Source organism: Balaenoptera acutorostrata, chromosome 15 (assembly GCF_949987535.1).
Source record: "Balaenoptera acutorostrata chromosome 15, mBalAcu1.1, whole genome shotgun sequence".
Lineage (NCBI taxonomy): Eukaryota > Metazoa > Chordata > Mammalia > Artiodactyla > Balaenopteridae > Balaenoptera > Balaenoptera acutorostrata.
The window spans coordinates 4,931,970-4,946,069 of record NC_080078.1 but is presented as its reverse complement, the minus strand read 5'-3'; the positions used below and the strand labels follow the sequence as shown (position 1 = coordinate 4,946,069).

Here is a 14,100-nt window from a genome sequence, read left to right as displayed (position 1 = left end):
TCAGAGACCTTTTAGCCCCCCAGGTGCAAGGTCCCCTCAGGTCTCATGGGGACATCACAGGTACGGAGAAACCAGCACTGCTTACGGACACAGAGAGTCTCGTGGTCAGAGCCACCCCGACTCATGAGCAAGCAAAATGACTGTTTGTCCACCTCCCATCAGAACGAGAGCAGAGGGGTCCCGTAGGCAGATTCTGGAGTGTCTGTGTGTAAAATCAAGAAGGGACCCTGGGGAGAACATCACAGGTGTAAAAAGACACAAACAGCAAAAGGAAAGCAATGAGTCCTGTCATACGTCACCCACACATGCCCACCTGCCTTCGCCGGCACCTGACTTCTTGGGAAGACCTGGGGCGAGGCTTAAACTCAGTCAGGTCAGTATCGGGCCTCCAACCACCGTCTCAGGATGATTTCTGTCACTTTACATGAGACGATGCACCGTGGACAGAGCCCAGGAGGTGACAAGGATCTTGCCTGGGGCCCTCAGGCCAAGGACCCAGAAGGGACAGACCCCCCAACCACTTACTGGCTGAGACAGCTCCGACCTCCTGGGCCTCGGCGTCCTCAACTCAGAAGTGAGGTCGTTGGAGCTACACAAGCCTCCATGGGCACTATTATTACTAACGTCCAAATCGGAACGTTAGCCTTACAATATGTTCTTATTCTTCAACCAAAGCACACATTCTGGGTTATCTGATTTTTCTGAGAATGACGGGTAACCTTAGAAGGAAAAGTTTCATGAATTGTCTCTCAAACACAAAGAAATTTTTATTCAGACCCTATGATCTTAGGTGCCAAGAAACTTCAGGCTCAAACTGTGAGCCCCTAGAAAGGAGCTGCTGTCTGGACACGGTTCGGCTCCGCAGCAAGTGGCCGGGGAGGCCGCGCTGACTTCGGCGTGACAACGGTTAGGAAGCGTCCCAGGCAGCAGCCGCACGTCCAGTCGATCCCCCGAGGAAGCCGCAAGTGCTGCTCCTCTGTACCGTTTCTGCAACTATCACAGATGCCCCAACTCTGAGACTGTGGCTTGACTCCTCTGGGTCTCCCACGGGACCCCCTCCACCCTGTCCTCTGAGCACACAAGTGTGCAAAGTGCAACGGTTGTCTGTCTGTGTTTTGTCTGTCATTCTACTCCCACCAGCTAGTAGGTGCTCGGTGCACAGCTAGAACTCAAAATATGTTTAGTCCATTATTCAAAAGACACCTGAGTGCCAACAACGTGCCAGGCAGCATGCCAGGGACCCTGGCAGACGAAGCGGGGCCTCGCCATCGACTTCCGGGAGCAGTACGTGCGCAGGCGCCGCTGCCGTGTGAAGACGCCCTTCGTGACTGTGCAGTCACACGTCGCTCGCCCGTGACTCCAGGCATGACTTCTCTCCCAGTGAGTCCACGCCGCCCCGTGAGCACGAGCTCTGCTTCACCAGCCCGGGTAACTCTTACGCTCTGCCTCTCCGTATGGTTCGGATAAACGCATACTAAATACCCACTTTTCTACATTTTCACGAAGCTACTTGATTTACAATTTTTTTAAAAATTTATTTTATTGAAGTATAGTTGATTTACAATGTTGTGTTAATTTCTGCTGTACAGCAAAGTGATTCAGCTACACACACACAACACACACACACACACACACACACATAGTCTTTTTCATATTCTTTTCCATTATGGTTTATCACAGGATATTGAATATAGCTCCCTGTGCTCTACAGTAGGACCTTGTTGTTTATCCTTTTTTTTTTTAATTGGAGTATAGTTGCTTTATACTGCTATGTCAGTTTCTGCTGTACATCAAAGTGAATCAGCCATACATGTACATATATCCCCTCTTTTTTGGATTTTCTTCCCATTTAGGTCACCACAGAGCACCAAGTAGAGCTCCCTGTGCTATACAATAGGCTCTCATTAGTTATCTGGGGTTTTTTTTTTTTTTTTCAGTTTTAAATTTTTATTTATTTATTTATTTATGGCTGTGTTGGGTCTTCGTTTCTGTGCGAGGGCTTTCTCCAGTTGCGGCAAGCGGCGGCCACTCTTCATCGCGGTGCGCGGGCCTCTCACTATCGCGGCCTCTCTTGTTGCGGGGCACAGGCTCCAGACGCGCAGACTCAGTAATTGTGGCTCACGGGCCTAGTTGCTCCGCGGCATGTGGGATCTTCCCAGACCAGGGCTTGAACCCGTGTCCCCTGCATTGGCAGGCAGATTCTCAACCACTGCGCCACCAGGGAAGCCCCAGTTATCTGTTTTATAGTAGTGTATATATGTCAATCCCAATCTCCCAATTCATCCAACCCCCCCGCCCTTTCCTCCTTGGTATCCATATGTTTGTTCTCTACGTCTGTGTCTCTATTTCTGCTTTGCCCATAAGATCATCTGTACCATTTTTCTAGATTCCACATATATGCGTTAATATACGATATTTGTTTTTCTCTTTCTGACTTACTTTACTCTGTACGATGGTATCTAGGTCCATCCACCTCTCTGCAAATGACTTGATTTACAATTTTACCTAAAAGCAAAAACTAAAAGACATTTTTTTACCTCGATGTCATCAATAAGTTCCTTTTTTCTTCGACGAATGTCTAAAAGTTCTTCTCTCTCTTCTAATGAGAGGTCTTCAGGCACTGAAAGAAAAAAAAAAAATCAAGTTAAACAAGTAAACAACAGCTACTCCAGAGAACAATTTGCCAACTTCTGGTGAGGCTGAAGATGGGTATATGTACAAGCCAGCAATTCTGTGTGTAGGTACTATCCCAAGGAACCCTCGCTTACAGACCACATGTAAGATATTCATAGCAGCATTGTTTTAATAGAAAAACAACCTAAGTTTCCACTAATAAGAAAATGAATAAACTGTGGTATATTTATGAAACAGAATCCCACACAATTAACAATGGCTGAACTCAGTCTTCCAACACAGATGAAACCCACAAATGAAAAGAAGATAAAAGCAGGCTGAAGACATACACTGTACGTGACACCTTCCACAGAGGGGTGACATATACATACGCAGAGCATAAATAAATGCACAGAAATGATCAACACCACATTCCTTTATTTTAATGGCAGGTTTTTTTTTTTAAATATTTATTTACTTTTGGCTGAGTTGGATCTTAGTTGTGGCGTGCGGGCTCCAGAGCATGTGGGCTCTGTAGTTGTGGCACGCGGGCTTAGTTGCTCCGTGGCATGTGGGATCTTAGTTCCCCGACCAGGGATCGAACCCACGTCCCCTGCGTTGGCAGGCGGATCCTTAACCACTGCGTCACCAGGGAAGTCCCTCAACACCACATTCTTGATAGTGGTTCCTTCTGAGAAGGTTGGCTTGTGAGGAAATACATTCCAGAATGATATTAGGGAACGTCAATGCAGTGGGTAAAGGTTGGCTGGTACATGGACATTTAATTTTAATTGACAGGGTTGTTCATAATATCCTTGCATTAATGATTAACCTCTGCAGTATTTTCCATTCCTACTATGTCTATATTCTCTTTTCTTTGTGCTAGAATTGGCTTTTATCTCATTAAGCTTTTCAGAGAAACAGCTTTTAATAATCCTCTACCGTGTGTTTAATTTCTATTTCATTAATCTGTTTAAAGAAACAAAAGATTAAGAATCTGAGTAAATAGCAAGAGAACATGTAGAGCTTCTACAAATTTAGATACTGTGATCATGGTGCAGGGATAGACAAACGGACTGATGAACCAGAAGACAGTAGCCAGAAAAATAAACACAGACCCACAGAAACTTGATTTACAACACAACTGACATTGCAGCTCAGAGAGACAGGGCAGACTCTTCTATGTATGTTACGTGCTACATCAGTTATCTCCATGTAAAAAAAATGAAATTGAATTCCTGGTTATATTTTTAATCGGTTCCAGAATAAAGGCTTAAATTCAAAAGGCAATAAATACTACACAATTTCTTAAGAAGAAAAATAGAAAATGTGTTTATAAATTCAGAGTAGGAAATTATACCACACCACCAAACACCCACCCCTGCCACCGCCAAATAACTTTTGAGAGCAGCCATTATTATCCTAATTTTATAACTGAGGAAACTGAAGCCAAGAGACGTCTAATGATTTTTCCTGGTGATAGAGAAAGAATATTTGAAGACGTACTGGCTAAAATGTTCCATATTTGATAAAAGACATGAATATACACATCCCAGGTGCTTGAGCTCCAAGTAGGATAAACCCAAAGATCCACAGGGTCCCCGAGTAGGCTACGGGCGGGCCCAGCAGCTCAAGAGTGTCATCAGGGACCCGGTCTTTCCATTCTATAGTCCAAAGTGTCAGCTTCATCGTAAAGCTGCTGCTAGCGGCTTCCAGAGGCTTCTTATTCATGCATGGGGTGGGATGGGGTGGGGTGGGGAGACGCAGATCAAGAGAAAATGTGAGAACCAGCAGAGAATGATGCATCCAAAACCAAGAGAGGAGAGAATTTCAAGAGGGAAAAACCCAACAACGTTAAATGCCACAGTAAAATAAAGAAGCAAGTGTGCAATTTTTGAACCTCCCAAGGAATTACTCTTACCAGCAAGCAAGCACCTTACTGTAATATAGAGAGAAATCAAAAACTAACCGGTTGGTTGACACTATCCTGTTACGAAAAAAATAAATGCACCCAAAGAGTCAAATCGAGTCTGTCCAGTATGGACTGGGCTCCCAAAAGGGGCCTCATTTAAAAAAAAAAAAATGTTCTGCTGAGTTCTCCTATGTAGCTATATGAAAACAAGAGTCTGAACGGGTGCCACTCTAGTTCAATCATCAACAGACTCTGGTTTAAGAAAACCCACCTCCAGTTTTCTCCCCTCCAACCCTGATGATGAGTAGGGTTGGCTGATAACAGTGAAGGTACATTTTAAGTGAATCTAAACACCAGAATGATTCAACTCAAGATCGTAAAGCTTCTAATCATGATCTTTAATGGACTTCCTTGATTTTCTCCCAGTAATGCCCATCTTTTCCTATCCCTTTAAGGACTTAAAGAGTTAAAGTACTGACCATTTACTTTACTCGTAATTCTGACCAGAATTTGCATGTCTAAAAGAAAGACAAATTCTGTAAGGTGGGATAACGATATTGTGACTATGTTAAAAAAAAAAAAAAAGTCTTTATTCATACTGTAGAATTTAGGAGCTGTAATATTATTACATCTGGACTTTACTTTGAAATAGTTCAGCAAAAAATTAATCAAGCAAAATGGTAAGTGTTAAATCTATTTGATGGATATATGGGCATTCATTACCTATTTTATACTCTAAGGGTTTGGAATTGATTGATTGATTGATTGATTGCTGAATTGGGTCTTCGTTGCTGTGCACAGGCTTTTCTCTAGTTGTGTTGAGTGGGGGCTACTCTTCGTTGTCATGCGGGGGCTTCTCATTGCAGTGGCTTCTCTTGTTGTGGAGCACGGGCTCTAGGCGCGCGGGCTCAGTAGTTGTGGCGCACGGGCTTAGTTGCTCCATGGCATGTGGAATCTTCCCGGACCAGGGCTCGAACCCGTGTCCCCTGCATCGGCAGGCAGATTCTTAACCACTGCGCCACCAGGGAAGTCCTGGAATTTTTCATAAGTTAAAAAAAAAGTTTCAACTATAAATGGCCAGTAGCACCTTTTCAGGGTATTTGGCTAAAGTATTAATGAAAAATAATGGAATGTTTCCTGGCACATTTAAAAGAATAAATAAAAAGAAAACAAGTATATAATGAAATACTCAGGACCAATCTCTGTACAGCTGTCACTTAAATATCTTGATGTCCCACTATTTCTTTTAACACCCTGAATGTACAGTGAATACCAGCATTTTGCTGGTATTCAGTGAAATTCTATCAGTATCTCTCTGCATTCAAAATAACTTTGCAGCCACATAATCCTCTCACTCACAGATAATTTCACGCATGCAAGTGCCACAGGAAAAAAATGGGAAGATAAGCCATGTTCAGAGAAGGTGTTCTTAATTATCAAGACCTTTCCCACAACTCAGCAGTCTTCTCCCAATGAAGGCAAAAAGAAGGTTTGGTTCACTTTATCATCTACATTTTGTCACTTTGACATTGTTAGGTAAGATGAAACGAAAGTCTACAGCTGATTTATTTTTTCTCCTAAGAAATCCAGTGGTTTATTTTTCTTAATTGAAAGAGTTATACATGGATATGGTTATTACACACATACATACTCTCTCTCTGAAAACATACAAAAGGGCATACAATGAGAAATTTCCTTCCAACCTCAATAAAAGCTTTTTTTGAAAAAGCAAGTTAACTGGAACCTGCTGGTGAAATTTCGTGCAATCACTGCAGTTGATCACGGTCTTCCTGATTCTCCAGAGATAAGGGCCTTGCTTAAGCCTCACCGCTCGGGGCCCGTTTCTCGGCTGCAGAATAACGGGAGACGGTTAGCCACGACACAGCAGGTGTGGTTTCTACAAATATAAATGTTTTCACAGGGGAAAAGCAATGTGGAAGGATGTCAAGAAATTCCCCATTTTAGTACAAAGGCATTGCCAGAGAGGTTTCAGATTAAGAATCAGGAGCGATTTGTGTAATTTAGCCCAGGCCCCTGCCTTTCTTGAGAAGGCACTGGCTTCCCACAAATGGAGGCTTGTGGGTGGGAGGTCTGTGTTTAGGGTTCATGATTTGTATGAATTTACCTAAAGTACTTGGGTGGGAAGTTCTGCTTTCAGCCAAGACGAAGTAACAGGCATAGATTTACCCTCCTGTCTGAAATGACTAAAACAACGGACACAGTTCTACACCCTGCCAGGTATCTTTCAAATAGGAAGGTGAAACAAAATCATTTTCAGACATTAAAAACTTGAAAGAATTCATCACTAGTTGATCTGTACTATAAGAAACGTTTAAAAGTCCTGGGGTGGGGACCTCCCTGGTGGTGCAGTGGTTAGGAATCTGCCTGCCAATGCAGGGGACACGGGTTCGAGCCCTGGTCTGGGAAGATCCCACATGCCGTGGAGCAAATAAGCCCATGCGCCACAACTACTGAGCCTGTGCTCTAGAGCCTGCAACCCACAACTACTGAGCCCGCGTGCCAAGAGCCCGTGCTCCGCAACAAGAGAAGCCACCGCAATGAGAAGCCCATGCACCACAACCAAGAGTAGCCCCCGCTCGCCGCAGCTAGAGAAAGCCCGCACGCAGCAACGAAGACCCAGGGCAGCCATAAATAAATAAATAAATAAATAAATTTATATATATTAAAAAAAAGTCCTGGGGTGGGGTGGGGGGTGGAGAGATACCAGATGAAAGTCTGTATCTACACAGAAGAATGGAAAATACTGTAAATGGTAACTATGTGAGTAAACATTTTCCCCTCATGATGTGAATCTCTTTAGAAGATTTACTGCTACTGTTCAAAGCAAAAATAACAAAAAGTGTGTTGGGTTGATAACACACATAAAAGTAAAAGAGCACAAAGGCTGGGAGGGGAGAAATGAAAGTACACTGTTACAAGGTTCTTACCCTGGATGTGAAGTGGTGTAATATTATTTGATAGTAGACTCTGATAAATTAAAGGTATATAATATCTAAAAAGCATTACTACTTAAAAACTAAAATAAACCACTAAGATAAAGCATGCAAAAAATATATTAATAAGAAACTGAGAATCATGACTTTATGATGTTTAATGAAATCTAAGATCCCATCAAATATAAGATGAATCCTCCACTTCAGTGATTTCAGAATGTAGAAAATTTTGCAAATCAGAATCAATGGAAAAAGGGAGATTATCATACATACTGACATCAAAGCATAAGCAAATGGTATCTCAAAGTGTTTTCTAATTTTCAAATTATATTAATAACCTATTTACCTAACAGATTCCAATCCACCAAGAAGCTATAATTTGGTTCACTGCTATAAATATCTAATGACTCCCTTACAAATTTTACACGCACACACACACACACACGATCTTCCATAAAGTTAATCAGCAGTTCTCCTAGGGGAAGATAATGTTCCACAGATGTGAACTGTGGCCAGAAATCTTCCCCTTGTTTTAGTCACTAAATGTCAAATGTGATAATTTAACAAATTTGATAATAGGTGATAAAACAGGGTTTCAAACAATCACATGCACATGACTCACAACTGCATATTTTTGGTACCTAGTCCTAATGGAAACTGATGTCACTTAACCTTAATTTTACGTTGATTACTAATCAATACTAGCTTTTTTGTTATTGTATGGTATTTTTCAGAGTTTTGGTCAATGCCACAGGGCACTAAGAATGCTGGGAAAGCATGGGCTTGGCCTCTGGTCCTGTTAATTCACTAAATGGGAACTCTGTACTGGAGTGTGGTTTAACCCAAACAAATAATACCTACCTGGAACACCACAAAAACCAGTGACTTAAACTGTTAAAGCAGGATGAGTTCCTAGCTACTACGAAGCAGTGTGGTTATACCAAGAACATAAAGGCATGCTGTGGCCGTTGGCAGCTGTGCCTCTGGGTCTGGTCACCACCCAAGGACTGTATGCCTTCAGTGAGGTGATAAAGCTGAGTCCAAATGGCTCACAGGGCCAGCAGTATGTCAACCACACTGGGGGCCAGGTCAGTGGAGGCTCCGGATCGCTAAAGCACTGCGACCAAACTGCAGCGGCAGCCTTTCTGCCCGGGACAAGGAAGAAGAGAGTGTGCCTCGCGGGGAGAGAGGCGCTCTGAGAGGCCGGGCTTCTACGGGACAGGAAGGTCCTGACCCCCATGGACCACTCAGCAGTCACCTCCTGTCACGTCCCCTCATCCTCCTTCGTGATCTTTCTTTGTCCTGGGACACTCATGCTTTGCCTAGCCTTCTTTGGATTAGGTGAAATACCCCTTTAGACAAACAAAAACTCAAGAGTTGGCCACCAGCACACCATCATTAAGGGAAATTCCGAAAGAATGAACTTCAATCAAGAGAAAAGACCCAAGATGGGAGGGGCGGGACACCAGAGGGAATCATGGGCACAGATTTACAGAAGGAAACCTAAAGAAAAAGTGACTACACAGGATGATACCTACACAGGATGTCTCATAGGATAAAAAATAGCCAGCAACACTAGCATGGAAATGGGAAGAGAAATAACTTGCTCTGAAGTTCTTAAGAGTTCTGAGGAGGAGGGCCTGCATAATGAACTTTGACCTGGCAAGCTAAGAATCCATGTTAAAATGTCTAGGCTAAGCAGCAAAGGAATGGAAATGGAGTTCAAAATGCCCAAACCGAGAAAGAGGAAGAAAAACTGGAATAAGAAAAAAATCCAAAACAACAAAGAGAAAAACTGTTAGATATGTAAATTCTATCTCAATACAGCTGAAATTTTAAAAAGAAAAGCCATTAGAAATACAAAATGCAAAATATGGGAGTAGGAGAAAAAAAAAAAAATCCAAGCATTGATTTTTACTGTGGAAGACTGAAGAAAGAGGCTGTGATACGGCACAGTTCCTCCGATCAGGAAGGTGGGAGGCTCGGGGACTTCCTTTGCCCAAGAGAGGGTGGCACAGAGGACATCATGCAGGACCCGGAACCCAGGCCTCACACCCCTTCTGTCTGGGAACCCCAAGATCACCGTGCTCCAGAGAAGCCCGGGTCAGCAAGCTTCTGAATGAAACCTACTGTGGAAAGAGACCACTGGCAGGGAGAGTCCAAGACATCCCAGCTGTTGCAGCCGCCTCGGCTGAGGCCCCGGATCTCAGGGAGGCAACTCAGCCCCGGCTGACCTGCCAGCTCCTTGCAGCCACGGGGGTGGGTGGACCCAGACAAGAGCGGTCTGTGAACTGCCAGCCAACTCCCAGAAATGGGAGCAATAGTAACCACTGTTGTTTTAAGCCAATCACTTTGGAATACTTTGTTATGAAGTCGTAAGTAACTGATACATTTACAATGAACATGAACAGGAAAAACGACCAAGTTTAAAAACCCGGACATAAAAAAAATGCACAACGAAAAAACACCCAACTAAATGCTCTTTTTAAGAGGTTTATTTATTTATTGTTTTGGCCTTTTTTATTGAGCCAAATATACACAACATAAAATTTACCATTTTAATCATTCTTAAGTGTACAGTTCAGTGGCACTAAGTACATTCACAATGTTGTGCAACCATCACCACTGCCTATTTCCAGAATTTCTCATCATCCCAAACAGAAGCTTTGTAACCATTAAAGAGTAATTTCCCATTCTCAACCCCCAAGCCCTAACCGCTGGCTAGTAACCTCTTTTATACTTTACATCTCTCTGAATTTGCCTGTGCTAGGTATATCATGTAAGTAGAATCATACAATATTTGTCCTTCTGTGTCTGGCTGATTTTACTCAGCATAATGTTTTCAAAGTTCATCCACATTGTATCAGAATTTTATTCCTTTTTGCGGCTGAATAACATTCCACGATGTTTAGCCACCATTTTGCTTATCCATTCATCTACTGATGGATATTTGGGTTGTTTCTACATTTCGGCTACTGTGAACAATGCTGCTATAAACGTGAGTGTACAATTTTTGAAGTTTAAATCCACAAACACGGATTTGGTCCACAATCAAATACCATACTATATATCACCCCTCTTAGTACATCATGATACATGTTAATATGTTAAAGATTCCATGAAATCTGTAACCAAAAAAAGAAGCACCAACAACACTAATTGTATTAAACTAAGAGGATTCTTAACTGACTTGACCATGGACTCATCTTTTAAAAAATAGAACATCTCTATGCTGTGTAGCCTGCTGAACATAATTAAGGACAAACAGGCCTAGGTTTGTTTTTTTAATTAATTTTTATTGGGGTATAGTTGCTTTACAATGTTGCGTTAGTTTCTGCTGTACAGCGAAGTGAATCAGTTATACATATACATATATCCACTCTTTTTTAGATTCCCTTCCCATTTAGGTCACCACAGAGCACTGAGTAGAGTTCCCTGTGCTATACAGTAAGTTCTCATTAGTTATCTATTTTATATATAGTAGTGTATGTATGTCAATCCCAATCTCCAAATTCATCCCACCCCCCTTGGTAACCATAATTTTGTTTTCTACATCTGTGACTCTATTTCTGCTTTGCAAAAAATGTTCATCTGTACCATTTTTCTAGATACGAGAGGCTTATTTATTTATTTATTTTTGGCTGTGCTGGGTCTTCGTTGCTGCACGCGGGCTTTCTCTAGCTGTGGCGAGCGGGGGCTACTCTTTGTTGCGGTGCATGGGCTTCTCATTGCGGTGGCTTCTCTTGTTGCAGAGCACAGGCTCTAGATGCGCGGGCTTCAGTAGTTGTGGTGTGCAGGCTCAGTAGTTGTGGCGCAGGGGCTTAGTTGCTCCGCGGCATGCGGGATCTTCCTGGACCAGGACTCAAACCCGTGTCCCCTGCACTGGGAGGTGGATTCTTAACCACTGCACCACCAGGTAAGTCCCAAGGCTTATTTAAAATATAAGAACACATAACGATTGAAGGCAGAAGGGTAGGGAGTGATATACCACAGGAAAACTGCTCCCATGACATGAACACAGGCAAAACAGACTAAAGATAAAGTCACTAGATACTGACATTGTTCCATTAATCACAAAATTAACAAGTCTGAACATATATGCATCTAACACAATAGCTTCAAAACATATAAAGCAAAAATTGACAGGGTACACGTAAAAATGGACTCTTCTTAAAGGCAAAAAAAAAAAAAAAAGAAAAAGCTATAGATTTGACTAATACAATTCACAAGCTGAACTAGTAGACATAATATGCTTCATCAATTTTAAGAGGTGCGTCTTTACGTCTCTGAAATCTAGTGTGACATACAGAGGTCACCGCCTTCACATCTGTGAATACACTTATGACTGCCAGGGGCGCTACTAAAGTGCTACTCCTTGATGGTTCTGCTAAAAACACAATTTAAGAACCATCTCATAAAGAAATAAGAGGCTGACTGTTGCTTCAAACCTTGCATTGGCACCCTCTAGTAAAATCAATAAAGTCTCAGCGTGAAACCCTGCAGAATTTGAACCCCGCCCCTCCCAGACGATACAGGAGGGCCCTTCAGAAGAGCTGTGTGCCTGTGCCTTGAGCAGCAGAGAGGACAACACTGCTGTGTGTACTGCTTCTGTCAAAAACGCAAACACCTGCTCTGTGCAGAGAACGAGGCTCTGGTCCCAAGCTTTAGGGGTACCTTAACCAACTTATTTTGCTCATATTTTACCTTCTATATGTATAGACAATTAGTAGACGTTGTTTAGAAATCAATGCTTAAAGAAGTTTAAAGAACTCTTCCAAACAGTATAAGTAAAAAAAATTCTAAGTGAGAAGAAATCATTAAGTCTGGTTTAATTGACAGCTTTTTTTTCCCTTAATGGAACATAAAATAATGACGCATCTTACAACTGATGGAGACACAGATTCAATCAGATCACTGCCCCCAGCAGCTGTGCAATATGCATTCTTTTCGGGGGCATGGGGAACATTTATGCAAGCCAACTGTATACAGTCCATCAACAAGGTCTTACTAACTCTCACGGGACCAGTGTGGTGGATACAATGAATTGGCTTTGCTCCACCGAAAGCTCAAAATTACATCGCCGGACTCTCTTACGTTTAGACTACGGAAGATGAATTAGGCCCTACCCATGGGATGCACCACCCAGGATTCCACAGAGGGAAGTGAAGCAGGGGTCCTCGTCCTGCCTTTGCTTAGAGAATGCTTCTTGGCTGGCCAGCGAGGATGTGGAAGCAGAGGATTTCCGTCAACAGCCTTCTGGCACTCATTCTCCAGGCTCCTAGGAATCGAGACGGTGCTGCAGCAGAGTGCCTTCTGGATCCAGGCTTGTGGACCCCTTCCTCGCTGGAGATACACGTGGATCTCAATGATTCCAGGGGTCGCCTATGAGGAGCTCCATTCGTGACTCTATTCTGGAGACCAGGCCAGAGCCCAGTGCCCTAGTCATTCCAGGGCTGTGTCCAGCACCCCAATTCCCTATTACTTTATCCCTTCCTGCCCCAGACACAGCCAGCTTCGTGTGTCTCCCGTGGAACTCTTACGGAAACAATGCTATCATGAAGATCACGTTCTCTGAGCACAGAATAACTACGTTAGAAATCAATAACAAAACAGTGATTAGAAAAACCCATTTGTTTGGAAATTAAGGAACACAATTCTAAATTACTCCTTGGTCAAAGAAGATATAATGTAAATGTGAAAATTCTGAGAAGACAGTGATGATGAAAAACTACATATCAATACTTGTATGCTCCAGCTAAAACAATCCTTAGAAACTCACAACCTAAAATGCTTATTTCAGAAAAGAATTAAGCTGAAAATAAGCAAAGCATTCACCTTTAAAAAATTAGAAAAATAATAGTTTAAAACCCAAAGGAGAAAATAACAGAAAAGAAATTCATTTTAAAAATGCAATGAAGTGCAGCCCCTCTGGCAAAAGTCTGGCAGTTCCTCAAAAGGTTCAACAGTGAGTCTGCATGTAATCCAGTGAGTCCCCTCCTCCCAGGTGTTTACCCAAGAAAACTGAGTACATACGTCCACACAAAACCTGGTGCACGGGTATTCACAGCAGCATCAGTCACAACAGTCAAGAAGCAGAAACAACCCAAATGTCCACCGAGTGACGAATGGATAAACGAAGTGTGATATACCCACACAATGGAATACTACTCAACCATAAAAAGGAGTGAAGCACCGATATTTGGACATGTTATGCTCAGCCAGCCACAGGAGACCACGTACTGTATGGTTCCATTCACAGGAAACGTTCAGAACAGGCCAAGAACAGACAAAACAAATCTGTGGTAATAGAGACCAGAAGAGGGATTATTAATCTGGGGTGGGAGGAAAGGTGCTGAATGAGAAGTCAGACAAGAGGGCCTTCGGGGGGACGGCAAATGTTCTGTATTTTGATCTGGGTGGTAGTTACACAAGCATGCGTGCTTATCCAAGTAAAACAGCCTGAGTTCCGTGTGCACTTAATCTCGGGGCATCGTATTTACTGCCCCTGCAAGTCTACTTCTGGGTAAGTGATCCCTTATAACCCTCCATAGAGAGAAGGAAGAATTTCCTGGAAGACACTAAAAGAGCATTCTAAGAGCCTGCCACACACTAACAGAAATC

At 42.7% G+C, this 14,100-nt stretch overlaps 1 protein-coding gene across 1 annotated transcript in view; it reads right to left on the bottom strand.

The window, feature by feature from the left end:
* CYTH3 (cytohesin 3) overlaps positions 1-14,100 on the bottom strand; it is a 92,324-nt gene that overhangs the window by 23,780 nt on the left and 54,444 nt on the right. Inside the window, exon 2 of the mRNA XM_057529113.1 lies at positions 2,538-2,620. Coding sequence (XP_057385096.1) covers positions 2,538-2,620 — 83 coding nt within the window. The remainder of the gene's footprint in view (positions 1-2,537; positions 2,621-14,100) is intronic.